Source organism: Myxocyprinus asiaticus, chromosome 6 (assembly GCF_019703515.2).
Source record: "Myxocyprinus asiaticus isolate MX2 ecotype Aquarium Trade chromosome 6, UBuf_Myxa_2, whole genome shotgun sequence".
Lineage (NCBI taxonomy): Eukaryota > Metazoa > Chordata > Actinopteri > Cypriniformes > Catostomidae > Myxocyprinus > Myxocyprinus asiaticus.
This window is the reverse complement of record NC_059349.1, coordinates 25,975,410-26,003,238: the sequence shown is the minus strand read 5'-3', so window position 1 is coordinate 26,003,238 and position 27,829 is coordinate 25,975,410. Positions and strand designations below refer to the sequence as shown.

The following is a 27,829-nucleotide window of genomic DNA, read 5'->3' as shown; positions in this document are numbered from 1 at the left end:
GTTATCTTTTTGATTTGAAGCCTTAAAATGTTGAATGTTCCCATTTTCTTTGTATTTGTAAAGAGCAGTAAAGTCTCTGTTAGTCTCATGTGCTTATTTGTGTAGAAAAACAAAACAGCTTATATCAACAGACCCACAGCTGCATAGCTTATGCAGGTTATTCCTGTATATTCAGCAAAGTGCCACTGCTGAGACCCTTATCAGCCTCTCACATGACTGGTGGACATGTTGTCTGTGCATATCCATCAGTCACATCAGGTTACGGTTGTGCACTCACCCTTGAAGCTACAGGACAGAGCAAGGGGGAGTCACTGCTTATGCTTAGGCTTATTTCAATCAAATTCCCATGGATTTTGTAAATAATTTAGCTGATCAACATACAAAATACAAGTTCTGTGCAAAAGCATAGACTCTACCTAACATTCAAGTAGTTTCATGGAAACTGTGTAACAGAGAAAACAGCTTTAATTCCTCTCCAGCATGGTGTTCCAAATGATTCCTGAATGGAGGGATTGTTGCACATGTTTCCTTTAAGGCTGGGAACATTGGAAGGGGGGTTGGGCAGAGTTTTGGGGTGGAGTTGAGGAATGCCACATTGTGTTGTGCCTTTTGTTCCCGTCACTTTGTGCGCTTTCAGATGGTTCTGACTGCAAACAATCACCACCCTCCCAGCTCTCGCAGGTACAATAAGAAGGGCAGCTAACAGAAAACAGGAAGCACCACCTCAGCACTCTGTGGCAGGAGAAAACGACCCATTGCTCAGAGGGAGGAGTTGTGTAGTGCTCCTTATTTGGTGAAAGAGATCACATGGGTTGCTGCGTCTGAACAACAGTTGTGAAGAAGTTCAGAAGTTAGAGAACTTCGAACTTTGGCAAGACATTGGGGCGAGACTTTTGACTGAGAGAAAAAGACTCAAGAAACAAAACGCAGAGCACATGGTGTGAGGGAAAATGCCTACCAACTTCACAGTGGTTCCAGTGGAGGATAGCCCTTTATCAGACCCAGACTATGATGGACAGATCCTGAAAGTAGAGGACAAGGAGGGGCCAGACACAGTGGCTGGACCCAGCTCAGGTGAGGGCTTTAACTCACTTTACACTAGCTCGGAAAACCAGCCTAGACATGCCCACGTAAGAGCGGGACTCTTTGTCCTTTTTATGTTACTTTTTAAAGGCTTGTCTTTTCTGGTTTTCTGTGTTCTTTGTTCCTGTGTTTCCTCTCAAATCCAAATGGGTGCCATGTTTACTTTCGTGTGTTTGAGAAATCATCTGCTCATGTGGAGTGTAAACAAGTGGTAATTTCCTCAAACCCTTTTTTTCTTTTCCTGTTCTCTCTCTCTCTCTCTCTGCCATTTTTCACTGTTTATCTTTAGAGACATTATTGCATGGTGTGGCTCTGCTTGTTTGTATGTGGTGTAGTGGTCTAAAGCACTGAACTAGTAAGCAGAAGGTTGTTGGTTCAATCCCCACAGCCATCACTGTTGTATCCTTGAGCAAGGCACTTAACTCCAGGTTGCTCCAGGGGGATTGCCCCTGTAATAAGGGCACTGTAAGTCACTTTGGATAAAAGCGTCTGCCAAATGCATAAATGTAAATGTATATAAATAAAAGAAACCTTAAAATCTCAAAATAAAAATAAAAAGTTTCACAGTTACTAAGTTTCCCATTCCCATGTTATCTATTCTGCAACTTCATCTCGTAAATTATTTTTTCTGTGCCGTTCAAAGTTAAGCTAAATTTAAGCTTATTTGTCAGGGATCTGGAGTACTGTAGCATCAGTTTTTGCTCATAATGTAACTTGTTGCTGTATCATAGGTTTTTTTCTACATTGTACAATTATTTACTAAATGAAAAGAGGAAATTGTAGTGTTACACCAATTGCCTGCTGGTAGATGTTGTTGAAGATATACACTCACTGAGGATTTTATTATGAACACCTGTACACTTATTTATGGGATTATCTAATCAGCCAATCGTGTGGCAGCAGTGCAGTGCATAAAGTCATGCAGATACAGGTCAGGAGCTTCAGTTAATGTTCACATCATTCAAATGTGATCTCAGTGATTTCCACCATGGCATGATTGCTGGTGCCAGATAGGCTGGTTTGAGTATTTCTGTAACTGATGATCTCCTGGGATTTTCACACACAACAGTCTCTAGAATTTACTCAGAATGGTGCCAAAAACAAAAAAACATCCAGTGAGCGGCAGTTCTGCCGAACAGAAACACCTGTATAATTGTAGTGAGCAGAATAGCATCTCAATGCACAACATGTTGAACCTTGAGGCGGATGTGCTACAACAGCAGAAGACCACGTCAGGCACTTTATTAGGACCGTAGTGTTTCTAATAAAGGGCTCAGTGAGTGTAGCTGTATGCATTTGTGTGTGTGTAACTATTTGTGCCTTCACTTTTGGTGTTTCCTGAGGTTTATAGTTATCCATTCACATAGAAATTGCAAAACCCAGATGTTTTCTTCCATGTTAATGTGTGTACAGGGGTGTGTAGCAAAGCTTGTGTGGCTCATTATTATGGAATTTGACCTACTCCTTTAATTTGCCCAATAAAATTTACTATGAAAAAAAAAAAAAGTCTATAAACGGTGCTAGTGAAAATGCCTTGTTGTGGCTGTGTAAAGGCATTTTTGTATAGTTATTGCTTCATAAGTTGATAATTTAGCCCATTAAAAATGACCGTATATGTATAATGCCTCTGTAATGTATTTAAGACTGGGTTTGGCTGGGTTCTGACTGTGACTGGTTTAATCAGGCCTTGATATATGATAACTAAGTTTTTCTCTCTCCAAGAAATCACACATTAATCCTTTTGGGATTGCATACAAATTTAGCTAGATTATAAACACAAAGTTACACGGAAAGACTTCTCATTGAGTTCTCAGGAAAAGGATGTTTCTGACGCCTTGAATGCCTTTTATGAACCTCCTCTGTCATTGTTCTGTAATCAGTCTGGAAAAATACTTGAAATTTGATCCAATGGCAGAACAGCCTTTGGAAACAGATATTTCCCAAAATGATAAGATAACTGTCTATGCCAGTCATACAGAAACCAGGCACAGCATGTTCAGAAGTGTTTTCAATCTGTTAAACCTCAATTTTGTTGGGCACTTTATTTTATTTGTCACTCCTGTTATTTAACTCTTTTTCTGAATCATAATTTTCCACTGGCAGTAATGCCCTGCTTGTGGACAGATACCTCTCATTTCCCCTTGAAGTATTTGCATAACTGCACAAATTAGATATGTTTCGGTTAGCAGCTGATGAACTGGATTTAAGGGTTTTTCTGTACACTTTCTTTTTTGGCAGTCTAACTGGTTTAAGCTTTAAGTTAAATTCTTTGTGAAATGCCCCCTTCCCCTTTAAGTTGATCAGGAGTCCTTGAATAATACAAACACGCAGTGCTGTATTGAGGTTTAAACACAGACTAGTTTACAGGGCACTGTAAAAGGACAGAATCAACAGAAGACAGGTACAAGACTTGCACAACTGCAGAGCAGAAACAAAGGCTGATCTCATCCAGAAAGAGCATCGTCTCTTTTGGTAAATTAAGGAATTTGACGTAGTTTTAAACTTCAGCTTAACAGGTGGACAGATGCAGTTAATGAAGACTAGCTAACTGGATTAAAACAGAGGAAAGTGCAGTTGGTCAACAGAGTTTTGTAACAGAGGAGAGACATTAAAGAAAAGGGGAAGGGGTTCCAGTCGGATACAAAGGTCCATCAGGGACAATCAAGACTCGGCATGGAATGTGAGTCAGGTTTGAATGCAGAGCAATTAGGTGAGTTTGACTGACTCCCATATATATGTGTAATGAGATTATAATTAGAGTGGCAAGACTAAGCAAACTACTTTAAAAACAACTTGGCATTAGTGTCTTATTAAGCATGTGATATTTATTGTCATGGATAAATCTTTTATCTTTGGGATGAACATGTTTCACTTTCCCTTTCACTGTCACAGTATGTCTCTTACCTTCAGTTGTAGGTGCAGTAAAACAGCTTGCAAATCTGCTGTTGGGAGGGTTTAAGAAGATATAAGTAGTTCCTGCTGTAATTTTCTTTACATAGAGTTGGATGCCTCATGACCATTTTAAAGAATTGTACTGTACCTGATCATAAAGTTGTTAACCACATCAGGAGTCACAGGTTGAGGTGAACACATGTTGGGTGCCCACAGGATTTAATTATGCAGATTCTGTATTCTGGGTGACCAAAATGATCTGGATGACCCTATTTTATTGAAATGAATTTTTTACTTTCTGACTACCCCTCACATTAATCCTTCAGTTGAAAAATACTTTCTTGTGTACATATACTGGTTATGGCAGTTCCACAGGCTGTGTAATGACAAACTATGCTGTCAGGCAGACTATTTGGTGAGTTCTGTTTAAAAAGAAACTGAATTCCACAGCTTCAGGTTTTGAGTGTTTTTATGTTAATGACTGTATAACATACTCTATTAGTTTAATTGTGTTGCAGCAGTGCTTTATCTTTGCTGTGACACTTTACAACTTCTTTCTAACTTGAAGGCATGATCTAGTAAATAAAGGCTTTTCATTTATTTATTGACTAAAATCATAGGCAGATGTAGGAAATGTGGGTTTAATATTTTTTTCCCCCCAAGACTATAATAAACCTGGCTAAACCTGTAAAAGACAGGTAAAGGAATAGTTCACCCAAAAATTTTAATTCTGTCATTATTAACTCAACCTCATGTGTTCACAACCCGTCTGACTTTCATTAGTTTTTTCATTTTTGGGTGAACTATTCCTTTAACACTTTAACTTTAAGGATTTGTGTACTTGTACACTTGCATCTTGTCCAAAGTTGACTAAGAAAACAAATGAATAAGAAAAACACAGAGAAAAAAAAAACAACAGATCTGGTCATTCTCTACTTAAACTGTAAATCAACTAGAGAACACAACCTCTCTCAAAACTAAAACTAAAAATGACATCTTTGTGTTATACTTAATTCAGGAGATGACACCCCCAGAGAAACCAGCTCCTTAATAAGTACAGATCATGATGGGAGCATCTATGGAAGGAATATGGCCCTCTATGAGGTAAAACAAAAAACAGTAAAACCCACCCTCTTTGTGGTTGCACCTGCTATTATTTTATGAGCATGTTATCTACACTTTAAAAAATATGTTAACCAACATGTGCTTCATGTGGTAACATCAAAATTGACTGGTTTTATTCAACTCAAGTATATGATTTAATATAACTGAATCAACCGGAATACATTAGGTTACGCCAACAAAACTAATTTTAAGGGTTCTATCCTGCAGAAATATTTCCTTAAGGTAACAATTGCAGGTTACCACTTTTACAGTTTATATTAAAAAGTGCATAACCTTAAGAGAATCCTTTATAGTGTCTCTTTGAACTGCAGTTCACTGCTTGATGTAGCCTTAAAGCACTAGTTAATTACGTATTTTTTCATGTTGTTACTCACAGGATGAGATGGACAGCACTCCGATGGTGTCATCTCTCCTCAACAAACTAGCCAACTACACCAACATAACCCAGGGGGCCGTTGAGCACGAGGAGGCTGAGAGTGAGGATGGAATCAGGAGAGTCACCGTGAATGTAAGTCTCCAGCCAGAATCACACTGAGATGATTAGGAGACTCAAACACACACATTAGTGACCGTTTTCAAGCTTAAAAGTGTAGTTCACCCAAAAATGAAAATTCTGTCATCATTTAGTCACCCTCATGTTGTTCCAAATCTGTATGACTTTCTTTCATGTGTGGAACACAAAAGTAGTTGTTAGGCTGAATTAGCCTCATTACAATTCACTTTCATTGCATCTATTTTCTGTACAAAAAAAGTGAGAGGTGGCTGAGGATAACATTCAATCCTTTTTTGTTCCATGGAAGAGAGGAATTAATAAAGGTTTGGAACAACATGAGGGTGAAAAGGATTTTCAATTATGGGTGAACTATCCATTGAATTGTTTTTGTTTTTTGTGTTGTTTGAAGGGTCCTCAGATGGGCACATTTATAGGTGTATACCTGCCCTGCATGCAGAACATCTTAGGTGTAATTCTGTTCCTGCGCCTCACATGGATAGTGGGAACAGCAGGCATCATTGAGGCCCTTGCGATTGTCTTCATGTGCTGCTCTTGTGTGAGTTTTTCCCAATTATCAGTTTATAAGCTCTTTTATGGGACCCACTAACTTACTAATTAACCAGTTTGAGTTTGATTGTGAAAGTTCACAAAGTTAACAAATGGAGGAATTTCGATCATTTTTTTTTTTGAGCCCCTTTAACACCTTTGGGATGAATTGGAACGTCGATAGTGAGTCAGACCCCATCAGTGCCTGACCCCACTGATCCTTTTGTGCCTGAATGGAAGCAAATCCCCATAGCCATGTTCTAACATACCAGAAATATAATCTGGAAAGGCATATTTTCCACTCATAATAAAATACATATTTATCATTTTGAAAAACGTTTCATTTCTTCTCCGCTATTTCATATTTGTCTTTTTCCTAATCCATAGACTATGCTGACTGCAATTTCAATGAGTGCCATTGCAACTAATGGTGTAGTGCCTGGTATGATTTCAATCTGCAATGTCACACCTAGATATTTTTTTCTTCAATTTATGTTTGTTTTAAGTAAACATGATTGTTTCTTTTAAAATTTTAGCTGGTGGCTCCTACTACATGATCTCCAGGGCGTTAGGTCCAGAGTTCGGAGGGGCAGTGGGTTTGTGCTTCTACCTGGGCACCACCTTTGCAGGATCTATGTACATACTTGGAACCATGGAAATTTTCCTGGTGAGTCAAAGCTTAGTGCACCAACACTAACATTATCTTTGTGGGCATACAGTATAGTTTCCATTTTGCACTACAGAAGAGCTTGTGTCTGCATTAAGCAATCTTAAGTCAGAAAATTCTATCATATGGAAGAGTCACCATAGACTTTCATTTCTACAGCAGCTTGATTGCCCTAGACATGACTTCAAAAATCAGGTTGACAGATGTATCCTTAGGATAATTGCAATAACCTCTCTCTCTTTCCTTTCATACCCTGTTGCAGACATACATAATGCCCAATGCTGATGTGTTTGGAGCTAACCTGAAAGGCGATAATTTACTAACAGCAATGCAAAATAACATGCGTGTTTATGGGACCTGCTGTTTAGCTATCATGACCCTGGTAGTGTTTGTTGGTGTAAAATATGTCAACAAACTGGCCTTGGTCTTCCTGTCCTGCGTGGTGCTCTCAATTATGGCCGTCTACGCAGGGGTCATTCAAACTGCCATCAAGCCGCACAATTTTACGTGAGTAGTGTTGTGATTTTACACAAAGTTAAAGGAATAGTTCACCCAAAAATACAAATTCTCACATCACTGACTCACCCTCATGCCATCCCTGATGTGTGTGACTTTTCTTCTTCTGCAGAACACAAAAAAAGATTTTTAGCAGAATATCTCAGCTCTGTAGGTCCATATAATATATTGCAAGTGAATGTTGACCAAAACTTTGCAGCTCCAAAAATCACATAAAGGCAGCTTTAAAGTAATCCAAACAACTCCAGTAGTTTATTCCATGTCTTTTGAAGCAATCTAATCAAATGAGGTTGAAAACAAACCAAAATGTAACTCCTTTTTCAATGTACATCTTGCCATTACAGTCTCAAGGCACATTCAAGATTTCAAGCTCGATTACACTTCCTAGTGCTTGAGGCATGCACAGAGCACTAGATGGCACTAGACAGAGTAATCAGGCTTGAAATCATGATCTTATAGGATACTGCAAGTGTCAAGATTTATAGTGAAAAAGTTATATTTTGGTCTGTTCTCACCCAAAACCGATTGGATCGCTTCAGAAGACATTCATTAAACCACTGGAGTCATATGGATTACTTTTATGCTGACTTTATGTTCTTTTTGGAGCTTAAAATTTTTGGTCACCTTTCACTTGCATTGTGTGGACCTACAGAGCTTAAATATTCTTCTAAAAATCTTCGTTTGTGTTCAGCAGAAGAAAGAAAGTCATACACATCTGGGATGGCATGATGGTGAGTAAATAATGAGAGAATTGTAATTTTTGGGTGAACTATTCCTTTAAAATCTTTACAGAAGAACTCACAGAAATGCAACAGCTATCCATATAATTACAAGAATAACATAATATGACACAATGATATGAATGGTATTGGTACATAGAGTTGTTATATACAAGTATGTACAACAGAGAATAAGGTATGAGTCTGTAGAGGTAGTATAAATATGAAAAATAGACATGTAAAAAAATGTAAAAAAGTGAATTTGCATATTGCACACATGGGTTTCTACAGGTAGCATGTATTTACAAGGTAAATTTACTCAATAATACATCAGTAATAAATTCTGTCAACAGAATCTGTATGCTTGGCAACCGCCCCTTGCAAAATAACGACTTCGACAAGTGTCTAAAGTCAGAGGTGCGGAAGCTTTTCTGTACAGGTGATTCACTGAACGAAACATGTGATGAGTACTTCACCAATAACAATGTGACAGAGATTCAGGCCATTCCTGGCTTGCTCAGCGGGGTCATATCAGGTGAATACTCAGATACACATTCTACTTATCTCATTCAACTCAAACCAGTAGTTGTACACCACTAGATTTTATAATGATATCAAAATTTAAAGGAATGTTCTGTGTTCAATACAAGTTCAGCTCAACAGACAGCATTTGTGGTATAATGTTGACTACCACAAAAAATAAATAAATAAATAAATAAATAAAACAATTACGACCCATCCCACGTTTATTTAATGAAAGCAAAAATCATGGTTACAGTAAGACACTTACAATAGAAGTGAATCAGGCTAATACACATAAACATTAAAATACATACTGTTTCAAAAGTTTCAACATTATACGTGTTGACATGATTTTAGTGTGAGAAAATTACTTACTAACCTCATCTGTGTGAAGTTATATCCAGTACTACAACTTTGTTGTCATTTTGTTGTCATTACAACGTAAAGTTGGTAAATATTGTAATCTAGTAAACATAACTGTAACACCGGTAAATCCCTGATTTTATCACGCTAAAATCATGTTAAATATTGAATATAATTATTTTCATTTCACTTTTCACAAATTCACTTATCACTTTAAACCTTGTATATAATAAACCACTTGATTATTGCACCATATTTTCCTTCATTTGTTGTCATTTGTTGCAGCACACAAATAATTTTAATATCTATATTTAATGTTACACCCTTACACCCCTAGACCATCTTGGTGTCTTAACAACTTAAAATGTTTATGTCTTGTGGCTATACTTTTGAAACTCTGTGCATTTTAATGTTATGGACTGGCCCTATTCACTTCCAGTGTAAGTGCCTTACTGTAACTGTGATTTTTGCTGCTTCCTTTTTTTTTATAAACTAGAGGGACGAGTCACAATAATTGTTTGTGATAATCAACATTATGCAACAAATTTTGTTGACTGAGCTTAACTTGTAATGAACCTGGAGCATTACATTGACAAAGGGTCACATGACTCTCACTATTCCATTGTCTGTAATTCAATTTATATACTGATACCATTTATATAATGTTATGTATTAAGCATTTATCTTTCTCCTAGATAACATGTGGGGACACTATGGCCCAAAGGAGATGATAGTGGAGAAGGAGGGACAGAGCTCAGAGCCAGCTTCAGAAAAAAACAGTGGCTTGTCAGGGCCTTATGTTCTCAATGACATCACCACCTTCTTCACCATTTTGGTTGGAATATACTTCCCTTCAGTAACAGGTGACCCAGAAATTAAAGGAATACTTCACCTAAAAATTTAAATGTTGTCATTCTTTACACACCCTTATGTTGTTCCAAACCGTATGATGTTATTTTTGTTGGTGGAACAAAAAAGGAGAATTGGAAGAATATCCATGAAGCTCTTTTACATACAGTTCATAGTAACTATTTACAAAAAGGACACAAAATACCATAAAAGTACCATAAATACAATAGTCCATACAACTCATCTGCGACTGTATATTCTATTTGCAGTGATTAACAACTTAAATTTTGGTCTGTTCATCACACAAAGCTATCATATGGCTTCAGACGGCATGGAATATAGTGAATATAGTGGAATAAATTCGTTATAGACTACTTTTCTGGTGCTTTCTGGTCCTTTTTGGAGCTTGATAGACATGGTCATATGAACTGAACATCGTATGGAAAAGAGCTACTGCACATGAACATTTGTAAAAATTCTCCTTTTATGTTCCATGGGAAAAGAAACAACAAACAGTTTGGAATGACATAGGGGTGAGTATATTAATTTTTGGGTGAACTCTTCTTTAACCTGTGGCAATATAGTGGAGGTCAGGTCAAAACGTACCTTTCTAAAAACAGCTCAAGCTAGTTACAAACTTTGTTGTTGGCGCATTTGTTTCTGTTCTGAAACACACTGAATGTTTGCCCTGATTTTCACAGGAATCATGGCTGGGTCAAACAGGTCTGGAGATCTTAGAGACCCTCAGAGGTCCATTCCCACTGGTACTATTCTGGCTATTGTAACCACCTCCTTAATCTGTATCCTTTGATGCATGAAATGAAGCCTCTAGGGAAATAATTTGAGAAACAACCTATTTCATCATTAATTTTCACTTGCTTTTCGACAAGTCAGACGAAGCCCTTAATAATAACAAATAGACATTTCCTGTGTAGTGTTGTTTGGAGCTTGTATTGAAGGGGTAGTGTTGAGAGACAAGTAAGTGCTGTTTTATAACATAACCATTTAAGTAGTTTTCAGAATCTGATTATCATAATGGTTGCTAAATCCACAATTAAGACCTGCAGTCAGAGTATTTGAATGTAGCGTATTCTTCTTGTCTTTACATGTTTTTGCTTGCTGTTGTAATAGGTTTGGAGGCTCAGTTAAAAACAGTCTGGTAGTTGGAACAATAGCATGGCCATCAAAATGGGTGATTGTGATTGGCTCATTTTTCTCCTGCTGTGGGGCGGGGCTGCAGAGCCTCACTGGTGCCCCCAGAATCCTTCAGGCTATCGCACGAGATGGCATCATGCCTTTCTTGCAGGTAACAGCATGTGCTGGCTTTCATTTTGTAATCTAATATTACAGAGAATCATACTTTAACATGTCTTGAGGCATGGGCTTGTGTTTGTTCTCACTTACAAAAAATGTGCACAAAGAATAATAAAGGAGAAAGCACTTTGACAGTATATTCTCAATGAAACCCTTGATGTGTGATTTATACTGCTTCAATTATATCCGTTTCTGTGTTATAGTCTTATTCATTTTTTCAGTGTAGATGGCCAGGGGCCGCCGTATGTATAAATCCGCTTGGAGTGAAATTAAGTGTGTGTCTTAAGTGTGTCAAAATTCTAATGATGTAATTTTACTCTTATTCCTAGATTTAAGGATAAGTGTGATTCATAAAAGTTCATAAGTGTTAAGACTTGGTCTAAATTGTTCAAGAGTGCTGGAGAGGTATCCGAACCTAGTTAAGAGTAGCACAATGACTGAGTTCCGCAGAGACAACACACTCTATAACAAAGAAAGAACGTGTTGGACTTATGAATTTGGGCAAATGTGTTTTGTAGTTGAGTGAAATGAGATCCATCAATATAATTTTTTAATTGCAGCACATTTTTACATTTAATGAATACATTGAAACTCGTTGTGATTTAAGCATTTCTGAAAAATGTGATGGGCTACATGCCTAAACTTTTAGAGGGCTGCAACAACTAAAATTATAAAAATCAATGATAAAAATAATCAGCAATGAATCTGATAATGATTAGTTGAATATCTTTACAGTAGTGAAAACATGTTTCTATGGGAAAAAAATACATTTGAAAAATGGTACAGAGCTGCATCTGAAAAGAGCCCAAACCCAAACACTATATAAAATGTTTAATAAGCTCATAGTTTTGTGTTGGGTGTCAGGTGCTTTGACAAATTCCTTCTGCAGTTTAATGTGTTTGAGAGATGTTTAACCCCTGCTCATAAAAGACATTTTACTGATATATTCTTATTTGTAAATATTATTAACTCAAAGTCATGCAAATTTCCATTTCGCAAAACAACTTATCCAAAACAGCAGGTGAGTCATTATTACTTCAAATAAGCAAAAAAACAAAAAACAAACAAACAAAAAAAAAACACTAAATTGAACCATATTTAACTGAAATCTTACATGTAGCTGTAATGGGATTACAACAATTTGTTTTATTATCATTTCATTTCGCAATTTGTCATTGTTTTGAAATTTTGATTTTGATAACGTGAAAAGCATATGCAATTTATATTGCAAGATTTTACATTTTGATTTTTTTGTAGCCTTCAGTTTGCACATTGTTTGAGCACAAAATTTGGCAAGATGTGGAATAATGTTTTAATACAGGAAATTAAATTTGGCTTATTCATTTGATTAATCAAAGAATTAATCAACTGAAAATAACCTGTTATCAAAATAATGTTATAAAATGTGTTGTATTAAATCATGAATGAATGGTGTCATACCAGCTGGGACATATTACCCTTGCAGGTTCACTATTGGCTGATTCAGAGTTTGAGGGTGGACATTTTGTGTCGACATCATTGTTGTCCTTATTTCACAACATTTAAGTGTCACCTCAGTCAGCACTTAAGAATCAGTGTTAGACTTTACTGAAAGTTGCTTTTAGCATCTTTATAAAAAGCTCATACTTTTCCACAAGCCCTAGTCTTTGCTAAGAATATTTTGACACTTAAGTCAAAGCTTAAGACTTTTCTTAAGAGCATTTCCGAGATGTTTTATACATACGGCCCCAGATCTGAGGGTTCCCCACTCAAAAATCCCAATTGAACCCCTGGTGACTACCCTTGTTAATCAGAAGTGATCTCCCTAGACTAATATAACCTATGTCCCTCTGGTAGGTGTTTGGTCATAGTAAAGCTAATGGTGAGCCAACCTGGGCTTTACTCCTTACTGCAGCTATTTGTGAGATCGGGATCCTCATTGCCTCCCTGGATGCTGTTGCTCCCATCCTTTCAATGTAAGTGTGTTCTCCTTGCTTTCAAATCTTTACATTGTGACATTACTATAGAGATGCTGTGAATGTGTTCATCACGAGGAATAATTTATGACTGACTGCTAAATTATTACACATACCACAGTTCACTTATCAAAAAAAATCTATTTATTTTTTAAATAAAAAGTTTTAATGCTTAGAAGCTGTACTTAGAAGCTCAAAACTGAACAAGTGATTTGAAATTTGCAGACAAATCAGAAGTGGTAATTTTGCACTGTACATATTATTGTCATAATATTGTAATCGGAGAGGATTGTTAACTCTAATTACATATGGCCACCAGGAGATGGCACCAAGTACATGACACAGACTCAATGATGGCTCAGATGACACAGAATGGAACTGAATGAGATCTCGTTAGTCATGCCTGCATGCTTTGAAGAGAGAGCATTCCTTAAAGGCCAGTTCACACTGCCCAAACAAATGCCAACAGACGGCAACACTTGAGACATTCTAAAGTTGGCTGTTGTATTTAGAATGTTGAGAAACATAACTGTTGTGTTCATATTATTGATTAAACATGTTCACATGTAGTGACATTAGGCTTTAACCCAGTAAACATACCTACGTTGCAAAAACATTTTGTATTTGCTGGGAACTTATTCATTCCAAAAGTTCCATCGGAAGAAAAAATATTTTACACAAGAGAATATGTCCATAAAATGTGGGCAAAGATGTTATTTTTAATTATTGCAGATCTGCAGTGAGTTCGGTGTTTGCATTCTCTGTGTGATTTGACGCCGTTTGAGGAATAAAGAAAATTCATGCATGTGAGAAGAGCGCTTCAGCACAAATCTCTGTACGAGACACGGACTCCGCTTCTTGCTTATTTGTTCATATTCCCTCACGAGGTTCATCCACACAAACTTCTGAACCCAACACTAACTTATCATTTTGTTTTCTTTTATTTAGAAGGGAATGGAAAGCTCTAACAGGTTTGCTACAAAAATGTTATTAGTCGTGATTGACTGCGTTTCTCTTGATCTACCAATGCAGTTGTGGCCACGCACATTCATTTTCTATGAGTTGACAGGGAGGCTTACCTCATTGTCATGGCAACGGTTCGCGCTGAAGTCAGATTACATCAGAGTTTGTTGGAAAATCATACTAGACTGCTCAAACATTCAAAGACCCGACAAACGCAGATTGAACATGATGAATCGATGAAAACGGACACCTACGAATGCCAACAGGGTGAACACACTGACCCAATAAAACCCAACAACTGTTGGATGTTGGCGTTTGTTGGAATTTGCATGTGTAATTAGTTCTTACGTACAATTATAATGTTTCATTTGTTTGGAGAGGCTTTTGGACATTTGGAGACGGTTTTGGACACTAGGATAAATTATTTTTGTAATGCTATAACTTTTGATTGCTTTGTTGTATCAACACAAACTTTCACTCAGTTACAGGTGACATGATTGGGAACAAAGAAAAAGCTTTTCGGAGCTACCTTATTTACGCACTGAGATATATAATGTAAAATCTGAAAAATTAGAGAAAGGGTTAATTTATGGCTCAAGTGTTTTTGTGATTTTTCAGCAGTTTCTTAGGCTGATATTCTCATAATTTATCATAATCTATATCATTAAAAAAATTAATTTGTCTTTAAAATGATACCAAACACTTGACCCTCCTTGTTTTTTTTTGTCCAGTTATAAGCCTTTAATTTTGGGCATCCCACTGAAACATGAAATCTTTAAAAACACCTTCAGAGCTTAAAGGATTAAGGAATTAAAACTCAGAGAATATATCTTGAAATAAGTGTATATGTTTTACTTCATTGGCAAATAGTGTTTGCTTGTTTTAAGCATAAACCTTAATACATTTTATTACATTTATGCTTAAAACAAGTGAAAAACAGTTTGCCAATGGGTAAAGAAAAATAAACTTAATTCAAGATATATTCTCTGAAAACAACTCCTAATATCTTACACAGTTTTGCTTCTAAGGTAAATTCATCTTATTTTACTGCTAAAACAAGACAAATATACTGATTAAGAACATTATTTTTGCAGTGTGTTTGAGCATCTTGTGTTGAGCAGTATGGCTCTTTAAGTAAATTAAATAATTTATTATGGAACTGTAATGCAGTCAGCAAATACTTAAAGGTGCTGTAAGCAATTTTATACGTTCTGGTACTTCCACAAGACGAAGCCGTTGAATTAGACGTGCCCCCCTTTCTTAAACACTTCCCTCCAAAGATGGCATTGAGACTGACACTGAACTGTAGAGCAGTGCGTCTTCTCACGGTTGTCAAACACAACAGTAGGAAAATAGCGTCCTCAGCTGATAACTGTTATGAATCTGAATATGGCTTTAAACCTGAAGGATCCTCTTCAGTTACTACACTATGAGAACACAGACACAGTTTTGTTTGCACTTTACACAGTCTAGTGCTGTCACAGAGACCAGTGAGATATCTCAGGACACTTATTTCAAAGATATCTTTCAAGGAGAAGAAACATTTTCTGCACACCATTCCATAAAAATAAAACAAATTGCTTAGAGCACCTTTAACTACATTATAGTAAAGCCATGCAGTTGCTGAAAATTAATTAACACCTTGGAACATCTGTCGACCAATCAGGATCAAAAGTTTAACAGTGTTGTGCTATAATTGCAATTTTGCTCCTGGGTTTGTTAATTTCTTGTTCTACTTTCTATCTACAGGTTCTTCTTGATGTGTTACCTCTTTGTCAATCTGGCCTGTGCCGTCCAAACTCTTCTACGCACCCCAAATTGGAGGCCAAGGTTCAAGTTCTACCACTGGTAAGCCACACTTTGTGATTACCTGGTACTGAGCAATAAGTATGCTATAATCAGAACAGTTTTGCTGGAAGTGTACATTTTGTTGTCCCACATGCTGTAACATGGGATTTTGTTTTTCATTAACCAAACAAGTGTAGCGTAATGCTTACTTGTTCCAACTGCATGTAATCTGAGGTGTAATGGACCAGCCAGAGTTAATGTTTTCTTTCTTGAACAACAGTTAAATGCAGCCATGTATTTGTTTGTATTCCTGCAGGTCCCTGTCCTTCCTTGGGATGAGCCTAAGTCTCTCCCTCATGTTTGTCTCATCTTGGTACTATGCCTTGGTTGTCATTTTGATTGCTGGATGCATCTACAAGTACATAGAATACAGAGGGTAAGAAGGTGTCCATGTGAATCACTCGTGTTTGCATAAGACTTACTGTCCTTGACAAATGATGTGTAATCAATGGGCCAAAAAGGCAAAGTAATGTTTGAACATAGACTTTATTTTACTCTGAAATCAAAAACTGATGTTTTAAAAACCCATTGAAAATTTGAAAGGGAATCTATGGTGAATTAGCGATTTTTGTTGACCTACAATTTGATGTTCTGCAGTGCCTTGAGTTCAGCACAGCTGTTTTCCTAAAGGGTAATCACTTCAAGTTATGTATGACCTGAGAAGGCATTACTCTCCCCGTTTTATTTCCCTGTCACCCCTCAGGGCAGAGAAGGAATGGGGAGATGGGATTCGAGGATTATCTCTTAACGCAGCTCGTTATGCCCTTATAAAACTGGAGGAGGCGCCCCCTCACACCAAGAACTGGAGGTGAGCAGCCAAGAGAATACTTATAACTTTTATAAACTTCCTCATATTTCATAGAAGCTTAAGAAAATATTTGAAATCTAACTCATCTTCCAGACCCCAGCTCCTGGTGCTCTTAAAGCTGGGCTCTGAATTGGAGGTAAAGCATCCTCGCCTGCTCTCCTTTACCTCACAGCTGAAGGCCGGGAGGGGCCTGACCATCGTCTGTTCAGTGTTGGAGGGTACCTTCATGGCACGTGGGGCTGATGCCAAGCGCTCTGAACAGGTGAAGGAATAAGGTTAAAGCCAAACCTTTGTATCTGACAACTGGATGGTATCATTGCAAACAATTATTTTCTTATTCAGTATTTTTGTCTTGTTTTCCAGTAAAAATATTTAAACACTAAACAAACAAGATACAAAAGATACAATAACAGTTTTTCTCTATCGATTTTATACATTTCTACAAATCAGTGCTCTCAAAACAATTCACACAGCAGACGAAACAGACACTCAGTTTTGCAAAACAATTCAATTTCACTGCAAAATGAAGCAACTTATTCTTTTCTGATAATGCATTTATTAAAACTAAATACCAAAATCAAAACTATAGATGTTCTCTATTGAATTCATAACATTTCAGCTGTAGACACACAACTCTATGATTGAAATAACACATTTAGCATAAAATCCACAATAAAGACCTTTCTCCATCTGTTTTCATAAAATGTCTCTAAATTTCTTGTTGTTCCTGCTCTTCCTCTGGAAGGATGATGACATTTACTGCAAAAAAAATAAAAATAAATAGCAGTCTTGCTAAATTGTATGGACCTACGGCAGCACTATAAGCACAGATAGTACAGTAATTGTGTACATTGATTGACTGGCTTGCAGAGGAATGGCATTTCTCCCTCTTCCTTTTTGTTGAGATTGAAGTCACTGTAGATCTGCTCACATTAGGCCAAACAATTAGACCATGATTCATAATATGATAAATTAGAGGAACTATCAGATCATTTGAGCCTCTTCTGTGTCTTCTTTACTCTTCCACCCTGCTGTCCTCTTTCTCTCTGTTCACCATCATTACACCATCTCCATTTGGTCTTTCCTTAACTCTTTCAGTGCAGTGCTCACCTCTGAAAGAGTTGAGAAAACCTTCCCCTTTTCTTATCTCTTCTTCCTCCTATTTTCTCTTTCTTTACCCACTCTACCTCTTCTCATTTTGCACCTCTTCTTTGTGTTGTTCTTCCTCTTCTTCATCATTGTTATTTTGCTCTGAATATTTGACCCCTTTTATAGATAGCAAAGTCATGACAGTTGTGTGAAAAATTTAGTAAATTGCATTTTCTTTGCTGTGTGCATTACTAACACAGCAGATATCAATATAAAGGCATTTGACAACCTGACATGTGCATTTGAGAGTATGACTTTGTAACAGTTTGTGGAAAGGAGGATGTTTAGAAAAAACACTTATTTGGGTGTTAAGGAGGTTTAGATGTTTACATTTTTTTAATGGAAAACAAGACAATACAGATTAAGAAAATGATTTTTGCACAAACAGTATTCTATAACTTGGTTATTGCATATTCTGTAATCCTTGGGGAAACCAATTACTTGAACACATCACTGGGTAATAGTAAAGAGGTTTGATACTTTTACTTGGTAAACTGATAACTGCACTTGCCCTGTTCAAAACATGTTATGATCGATTATGTGATCCATTATGAAGTCCTTATATTTTCCCAGTTTTCAACAATTTAGAGCTACTAGGTAATACTTAGTGATATTTAGTACTACTTAGATTCCCTTTGAAGGAACATAGAAGGTTCACTTAAAAGTTGTAAGCATGCAAACACACAAGCATATTCAGGTTCTTTCTCAGGCCTTTGTTTAGGGCTGGTAACCAAAATGTTGCTGGCACAAATCCCACAAGGAGCAAGCCATAAATCATGACTGTTGTGCCCTTGAGCAAGACTCTTAACCCCAGATTGCCCCAGGGGGAGTGTGTCTGTAATAAGTAAATTATTCTTGGTGGTATTGGCATGGAAATCATGGAATCAAATTCTACCGGTCCTGATTGTGCAGCGCTAAATAAAGATTCTATTAGATTCCTGACCTACTTAAACATTTTAATCTGCCATTGAGTCAGTGTTGTCCTTTTGTTGAAAAAAATTCAGAAGATTAAACATGAACAGATGCCACCTTAGCATATGCACAAAATCACAAGGTATTACCAATACGGATTCAGACAAGTAAACATATGTTTTTAGAAATTCAGCGTAATGTTAACCTATTAACCTACCCCTGTTTTTTTTCACAGAATATCAAAGCAGCCATGGCAAAGGAGAAAACAAAGGGCTTCTGCCATGTGGTGGTGTCCTCTAACCAGCGGGACGGTTTCTCTCACCTGATACAGTCTGCAGGTCTGGGTGGCATGAAACACAATGCAGTGCTGGTGGCTTGGCCCACCAACTGGAAACAGTCCGAGAGCTCCCTCTCCTGGAGGAACTTTATTGGTGCGCAAACATCATGTTCTAATCCCAAGCTGCCTGAAAGTCAGATAATCATCTTAAGGAGTTAAAGTCAGGGGTTATTAATGAAGTTTATATGGATTGAGACTGTGGCTGAGCTTTACTATGAGTGAACTGTTGTTCCGTTAAGGCTTTAGGCTTCTAAGCACCAAACTAAACTGGTTAAAATGTGTAATTAATTCTACATAATCAGATGCACAGGAAGTTGTCTAAACGTGCTGGGAATAATTGCCTGCAGCACCTCTGCCAGTGCCTTCAGTCGTAAATGTATACAAGTTTTTAAAGGGGATAGTTCACCCAAAAAAATGTTACAATTCTGACATAATTTAATCACCCCAAACCTGTATGAATTTCTTCTTTGGAACACGAAAGGAGATGTTAAGCAAAACGTTATCTTCAGTCACCATTTACATTAATTGCCTCCTATTAGCATACAGTGGCAGTACATGGTTAACATTATTTCTTTTGTGGGACACAAAATTAGAAAGTCTCACAGGTTTAAAACAGCATTGGAGTGAGTAAATTATTTATACTCACTTTTGGGTGATCTATCACTTTTAGCATCCAGTTTTTACTGTACATGTAACTGTACATGCAATAAGATTCATTTTCACACAGTACTGAAGCTAAGATACAATTAAAATGAACTGTCAAAAAATGTTTTGTCCCAAAGAAACTGTTAGAGAGACAACAGCTGCCCACCAGGCCCTGCTAGTGGCGAGAAACATCGACCATTTTCCCACAAACCAGGATCGGTTAGCCGAGGGTACTATTGATGTCTGGTGGATTGTGCATGATGGTGGTCTACTCATGCTTCTTCCTTTTCTTCTCCGTCAGCACAAGGTAAAAGGCAAAAGAATACTTGATCTGTTACAGCAAAGCTGTTTTTAAACAGTGGCCTGCCCTGCATTGAAATCCCTTGGTTCATGTAGGTTTGGAGAAAGTGTAGGATGAGGATCTTCACAGTGGCTCAGATGGATGACAACAGCATCCAGATGAAGAAAGACCTGCAGATGTTCTTGTATCACCTGCGCCTCGATGCTAAAGTGGAAGTTGTGGAAATGGTGAGAAACAATTTTGGTCCTCCTATCAAGGTCATCCTATTACACAGCATATCTAAAATTATGATCTGCACATATTATAATATTACGTGCATTGCAAATTTTAAAGAAATAGTTCACCAAAAGTGAAAATTCTGTCATGATTTACTCAACCTTGTTGTTTCCAAACCATATGACTTTCTTTCTTCTGTGGAACACAGAAGGAGACATTTTAAAGAATGTACTGTTCGCTCTTTTCCATGCTATTACAATTAATTGGGAATGAAGCTTTCATGCTTCAAAAAGGAAAAAACTGAAAAGCTAGACCAGTACTTTTTCAAATTTCTCATTTTGTGTTCCACTGAAAAAGTAAGTCTTACAGGTTTGGAACTACATGAGAGTAAATAATGACATAATTTTTATTTTCGGGCGAACTATTCCTTTAACAAATATGCAGTAGAATGTTTGCAAAATGCTGAAATGCAAGTGTGTCTTCACTGGTTACTGACACTGGTTCACTCTGTAGCATGCAGGTGATATCTCGGCCTTCACCTATGAGAAGACCCTTGTAATGGAGCAGCGCTCTCAGATGCTCAAGCAGATGCAGCTTTCTAAAACAGAGCGGGAGAGAGAGGTAATATTTCTCCACAAATCTGTTCTTTGTCATTGTTTTCAATTTATTATGGAAATGTATGGGTAAAAGGGAGTATTAATCTAGAGTATATGTAGCAATAAGTCAATGTGTCTGTGAGATGACTTAAAGGGATAGTTCACCCAAAAATGAAAATTCTTTCATCCTTTACTCATCCTCATGTCATCCCAGATGTGTATGACTTTCTTCTGCCAAACACAAACAAAAATATTTAGAAGATTTCAGCTCTGAAGTTCCTCTCAATGCAAGTGAATGGTGACCAGACCTTTCAAAATCACATAAGGCAAGTTTAAAGTAATCTATAAGACTCCAGTGGTTTAATATATTTCTTCTGAAGTGTTGCAATCACTTTGGGTGAGAAACAGATAAATATTTCAGCCCTTTTTTACTATAAATCTACATTTTCACTTTCAAAATGTGAAAGTGGAGATTCATAGTAAAAAAGGACTTAAATATTTATCTGTTTTTCAACCACACCTATCATATCGATTCTGAAGATATGGATTTAACCACTGGAGTCGTATGGATTACTTTTATGCTGCTACTTTATCAGATTTTTGGAGCTTGAAAGGTCTGGTCACCATTCACTTGCATTGTATGGACCTACAGAGCTGAAATATTCTTCTAAAAATCTTTTGTTTGTGTTCAGCAGAAGACAGAAGGTCATACACATCTGGGATGACATGAGGGTAAGTAAATGATGAGATCCCTTCAAAGGTGCTCTAAGCGATTTTAGCTATTCTGGAACTTGCACCAGACTTAGCCTTTTGAATTAGCCAAAGCCCATCTTTCCCAAACCCCACAGACACACTTGGAGATAGTTGTATTGGAGCAGATGGAGGGGGGAGCATCACAGGAGCAGGACACTGTACCAGTACTTATGAACATATATGAGCTGTCCTGTGAACGGACACATTGACAGGCAGAAACACAGGATCCCTAGAAACACACTCCCTCATTAATCCCTTCACAATGTGAGGCATAACAGAGCCACAGCTTCCATCAAGGGCTGCTTTCCATCCTCTGATTTGGATTTCTGCTATGGTCTTCTACTTGTAATTTAGAAAATTCCTTTTAGCTTAGCACTTAGCTCTTTATAACTTAACACATTACCAAATAGAATAAAAAAAAAAAAAAGATTTTTTTTCACATGAGTTAAAATTCCATTTTTACAGCAATAAAAATTACTGCGGCCCTGAAAATTTCAGAACTTAATTTGTCTACATTATGCCTGCATGTCATCATAGCACATGAGTGTGTCATGGATACCTTTGAGTTTTGAGTCGAAATGTGTGCAACTCACTAATTTATCTGTATTGCCTGCTCTTTTATAAGACATTTATTTATATCTATTTATTTTGTCTAACTATAAACAGTATTTTAACAAGTAGGACACACTAAAAATTTGTTAATTTCTATGTATTATATAACAAATTATCAAACCAAGTGACATATATAGAAAATATATAAGACTTCATTAGTCCACTTTAAAATTATTTTAAGACCAGTTGTCTCAAAGTATTTGAAAAATGGCTAATTAATGATTAGTGAAATTAGGTCTGAGAAAATGTCTAGCATCATTTGTTTGCAGATGCCACTTGGTTGCGTATTTTATATCTAATGCAATGGCATTCAGATATCTTTAAGTGTGTCTTATATGTCCAAATAGCATGATTTTTTTTCACCCCCAAACTACTTGAGTGCAAGCCATGCCCTTACTGAAAACTACCAGCAGACTTAACTTACCGTTGGTCGGCATCAGATCCATTCAAGATTTTTCTGGAGTCTGATCTATTCACAGGTGACTGAGTGATTGACATGACCAAACGAAAACATTCCTGAGGGTTTAGTCATGACTGCGGAGCATGGTTTGTGCTTAAGTGGTTTTGGGGGGGGGGGAATCACGTGTCTAAATACTTTTTGGGGCCACTATATATACAGTAATGTGCAAAAGTTTTAGGTGCTTGTGAAACATTTTGCATAGTGAGGAATTCTTCAAAAATAATGCCATAAATAGTTTTCATTTCATCAGTTGAAATCATACATTAAACATAAGTCCATTAAAAATAAAAAAAGCTAAATCAGTATTTGGTGTGACCACCTGTGCCTTCAAAACAGCACCAATTCCCCTAGGTACACTTGGACACTGTTTTTCTTGGATGTTGGCAGAGAAGATGTTCCAAGCTTCTTGGATAATTCACCACAGTTCTTCTGTCTATTTAGGCTGTCTTAATTGCTTCTGTCTTTTATGTTATCCCAGACTCACTCAATGTTCAATGGGGGGCTCTGGGGGGGGGGGGGGGGGGTTTCCATGCCATCTGTTGCAGATTTGCAAAAAATAGTCTAAAATGTATATTTCCTGTTGACACACTAAAGATATAAATAACCATCTGAAAAAGTGTGTTTATGAAACATCTTATTTGCCTTAGACTTTTGCACAGTACTGTATGTTTTTTGGATGCTGGTGTGCTGGTGTCCGTGTTGGTTTTGTTGGACCAGCACCAAACCAACATAAACCAGCCTGGACCAGCATGCAAATTCATGTTGATCTAAGCTTGTCTTTTCAGCAGGGTCTCTTACCAAAGTTTTTCTGTCTAGGTCCAACTGATGTCCTACAACTTCTTCAGTGAACATAAATGTAGTTCATTTTTGTGAACAATGTGCCTCTTGCTCTTCAGGCTCAACTGATTCATGACAGGAACACTAAGTCCCACGACATGCTGAACGACAAAGCCACACCCACCTCCGACCGGGTTCATATGACCTGGACTAAAGAAAAGCTGGTTAGTGAGAGGAACCGGCAACGGGAAGCCAACATGGCTGTGCGGGACATCTTCAATATGAAACCGTGAGTTCATACATCAATAAAGACCATCTTTGCAGTTTACCTGGATCAGTTTAATCATGTTTTGCGATGGAATTGTCACAGTTTGTTTTTTGTGCCTTTTCCACCTATGATAAGACATTTTGTTTTGTTTTGTCCTTTTACTGTAGAGAGTGGGAGAATCTGTAAGTTACTTTCACTTCTGTTAGATGTAACCAGAATGTTTTGCATGGGTGTCAGTCCAAACGTTCCATGATTTGGTGTGGCTTTGGCATGTGTCAGCATGTAGCGTGTTATTCAATGGGTCGATGTGACGTAGATGTTTAAGTTTGCATGTGTAACAATACTAACCTTGTGCTTTCTAGAGATAACGCCTACAGTTAGGCAGCTAACATGACTTAGCTTGATATGGCATTCATCTCCTTCAAATGCAGTTTGTTGAATTTTATACTTGTTTTTCAACACAAAAATAGCCATTGAAGCTTGCATGGCATTATATCACTAACAAACAACACCTTCAGTGCTCAACAGCAGAACTTTCAGGAACTGAATTAGTAGTAACAATATTTGTTATGGTTTTTATCACAGAACTGTTTCACTTGTGGGAATATGTTTTTTATGTTCTTTGATTCTTTTGGCATCTGTTTCTGATAATTAATTCATGTTTAACAGAAATATGTGAGTGAATTGTACATTCACTTTGCATGTCACTCATGTTTAACTCTATAGAAAAATCAGGCTTTTCTGCTTTCTTGACAAAAAGATGCTTATTTCATTTAATCCTTAACATAGACTGGCCTTCAAGAGCTATTCTGTGACATTAATGATGTCTTACAGTAAATACAAGGTTTTTATATCGCATCTATGAGGTTATCCTTAATGACATCCCAGATGTGAATGACTTTTTTTTCCCTGCTGAACACAAACAAAGATTTTTAGAAGAATATTTCAGCTCTGTAGGTCCTTTCGATGCAAGTGAATGGTGGCCAGAACTTTGAAGCTCTGAAAATCACAAAGGCAGCATTAAAGTAATCCATAAGACTACAGTGGTTGGTCTTCTCAAGTGATGTAATCACTTTGGGTGAGAAACAGATCAATATTTCAAATTTTCACTTTCAGAATGTTAAAATGGATGTGAAAGTGGAGATTTATAGTTAAAAATTTTTTTAAAAAGGATTTAAATATTGATCTGTTTCTCACCCTAACCTATCATATTGCTTCTGAAGACATGGATTTAACCAGTGGGGTCATTTTATTTTCTCATAGTAAATTATGAGAATTTTATTTTTTGGGTGAACTATCCTTTTAATAATTGCTAGTAACATTGAAGTTTGCACTATATTTTCAAGAATACAAAAATTTCTATGATATAGATTTCTAGACCCTGACAATAAATGGTCCTTATTATTAATACTGCACAAATCCCAAAAAATAACATCCATGGCTACAATGTCATCCAGGCTTATATGTTTAACCATTCCAATAAACATTTATTATTGAACATCTAGAATACAATAGCTGTCCTTTTAAAGGGATAGTTCATTCAAAAATTAAAATGTCATGATTTATTCAACCTCAAAAGAATTACTTTCTATCCTCTGTAGAACACAAAAATAGATGTACTGTAAGGCAGAAGCACAGACTCATACAGTAAGCCTTACATATTCTTTTGTGTTTCACGAAAGAAGGAGGGTCATATGGGTTTTGAAGGGCATGAGTGTGAGTAAATGATGACAGACTTAATAATAAGTGAGTAATTATGCTAATTGTATCGGACTGAATGCATTTATCATAGGAATCAGACTAATGTGAGAAGAATGCACACTGCAGTGAAACTGAATGAGGTGGTAGTCAACAAATCCCAAGGAGCCCAACTGGTGCTGCTGAACATGCCGGGACCACCCAAAAACAAATGCGGAGATGAGAACTGTATCCTTTCATCAGCTAAAATGCTGACAGTGGCACACCAACACATATTGCTGATGCATAACGGAAGACATTGTTGATGATAACATTATAATTTCTTTCAGACTCTCAGAGCTTTATTCATAATGATTTACAGTTAAAATGCCATCTTCATATACAGCATCTCTCCACGCTAAGTTACCTCCTTTACTCTGATGTCAGATATGGAGTTCCTGGAGGTTTTGACAGAGGGATTGGACCGGGTGCTGCTGGTTCGAGGAGGAGGCAGGGAGGTCATCACTATTTACTCTTAGCAACAAGCAGGGACAGAACAGACATTGAGGAGAGTATTTCTGTTATGACAGGCTGTCCATTACTGGACAGTGATTTAGCCCAAGGCTGGAGCTTGACAGATACTGTACAAATGGACTCAGGACAAGCAATGCCACAGCTGCATGCCAGCACTGCACATTCACAGAGGTTGGAAGAGAATTCTTCTCCATTGGGCTGTGAATGTGGTCTTTATTAATGATTTCAAAAGAGACGGGCCAAAAATTAAGCTTTACAACATAAGACTTAAAGAGAGTGGCGTCCAATGCCTTACTGAGTCTTAACTCTTTAACTGTAAGAGACAACAACGTTTGAATCTTTAAAGTGTTTGTATTTACATGTAATTTATATGTATTAAATATGTAGTTTCATCTAAAACAAAGATTTTGAAAAGGGCTATTTGTGTATTTGTTTGGTCTGAGTGAGAAAGTATGTTTGTATAAAAGGCTTTGTCTAGCCAACATCCAGGTTTGAACTCTGTCTGCCTGCCTATCTGTCTGCATACATTTTAAACTACAATCTTTAAACTTGAAGCTTTGAAGCCTTTTTGGTTTCGTGAAGCCAAAATCAAAGTTTGTCTTCACAAACTTTCCCATTCTAGTTAATACTTTATTGGGTTTAGATAGTTTTGTTAGATATTTTTAACCATCATTGCCATTCTTCATTTTAATTCCTCTCAGATATGCACATTTTGTTGATAAAATATAACCAAAAACAAACTGGCTACCATCTGGCAGAAGACTCTGGAAGACAGTTCTACTGTACAGTACAGACACTGTACACCCTGCTATCCAGTAGAGGGTGATGCAATCAAACCATTAATAACAGTATTTTCATTGTGATTTTCTGTGTTGACCTGTGGCGACTTCTCAGCTTTTAGTGCAATTGGTCAGAAAGGATTATTTAATACATTAATTTGATATTGAATATAGTGCTCTACCATTGCCATTACAAAATTCTGAACCATGAAAAATTAATGAAAGAGATAATTCGATTTTATTGTAAATTCAAAATATTTGTTGTACTTGCCAAAGATCACTGACCATGGAAAAATACTTTCAGGGTATTTTTAAAAACGAATCCCTTTCCCTTGTTGTAACAACCTAACAACATGATTTCTGTTTCACATGGGGCTTTGTTTTCATTTTATTCCCTTATGTGGTTTGGAATAACTCATTTAAACAGCTCACAGTTACATTGCTTGTCCCTGTGCACACCACAAAAAACATCTGTTTGTTGTCACTGTAGCAAGACGGTCTTCTTAAGCTCTCCTGAGCTGTCCTTATCTTACCTGCCCTCATATAGGGATACAATAATTTTGGGTCTATCTTTACCATGAAGATAGGACTCATTTAAGCAGTAGTGCTTTGTACTGAATTTGTATTGCATTTAGGAAAATGTAAACAATTTCAAATGTCAAAATAATTGTTTGGTTATTGGTGATTAGGACTGCAAAATGATTTTGGCCTAGCTATTTATAATAGTTGTTATTTTGTAAAGAAAATAAATGTTAATCAAATATTCCACATCCTCTTCTGGTCCACTTGATGTGCTCTCAACATAATGGGTTCTTCTTTTCAACACTGGTGTTTTGTTATTATAGTTTGTGACAAAATCACTGTAGTTTTTGTTTACCCTAGAAACTCAAAATGAATAATGATCATGCCACATAGTTTTGGCAAAATTTGAACCTTAGTATACAGGACAAAGGGCCACTCCATTTGTTCAACTGTGCCAATCTTAAATATTTATTATTTTATAATAATTCATAAGTTTAATTCCTTATCAATGCCTTTTTTAATTATTTTAATTATTTTATTTATTTGTTAATTGTATGCATGTAAGAACTGCACAAGAAAGAAAATCTTATCCTTCCAATGCCCACATTCCCTTTGCTTTTACCCTCTT

The 27,829-nt window shown here is 36.8% G+C and overlaps 1 protein-coding gene across 2 annotated transcripts; it reads left to right on the top strand.

Annotated features, from left to right (window-relative positions):
- Positions 1-539: 539 nt before the first annotated feature.
- slc12a7a (solute carrier family 12 member 7a) lies at positions 540-27,447 on the top strand. Of its 2 annotated transcripts, XM_051701056.1 has the most exons (25): positions 551-1,074; positions 4,994-5,079; positions 5,477-5,608; positions 6,003-6,149; positions 6,527-6,581; positions 6,676-6,806; positions 7,069-7,313; positions 8,395-8,576; positions 9,622-9,789; positions 10,477-10,575; positions 10,696-10,753; positions 10,907-11,081; positions 12,926-13,044; positions 15,757-15,855; positions 16,112-16,231; positions 16,559-16,663; positions 16,757-16,925; positions 18,960-19,155; positions 19,844-20,013; positions 20,103-20,234; positions 20,737-20,844; positions 23,541-23,710; positions 23,857-23,871; positions 25,482-25,615; positions 25,814-27,447. In XM_051701056.1, exons 1-25 carry the CDS (start codon positions 951-953, stop codon positions 25,903-25,905), a joined length of 3,231 nt encoding a protein of 1,076 aa, XP_051557016.1. In that variant the 5' UTR covers positions 551-950; the 3' UTR covers positions 25,906-27,447. The 2 variants fall into 2 exon arrangements, with proteins under 2 accessions (XP_051557017.1, XP_051557016.1); XM_051701057.1 differs by lacking the exon at positions 23,857-23,871 and having other exon boundaries at positions 540-1,074.
- Positions 27,448-27,829: the final 382 nt, after the last annotated feature.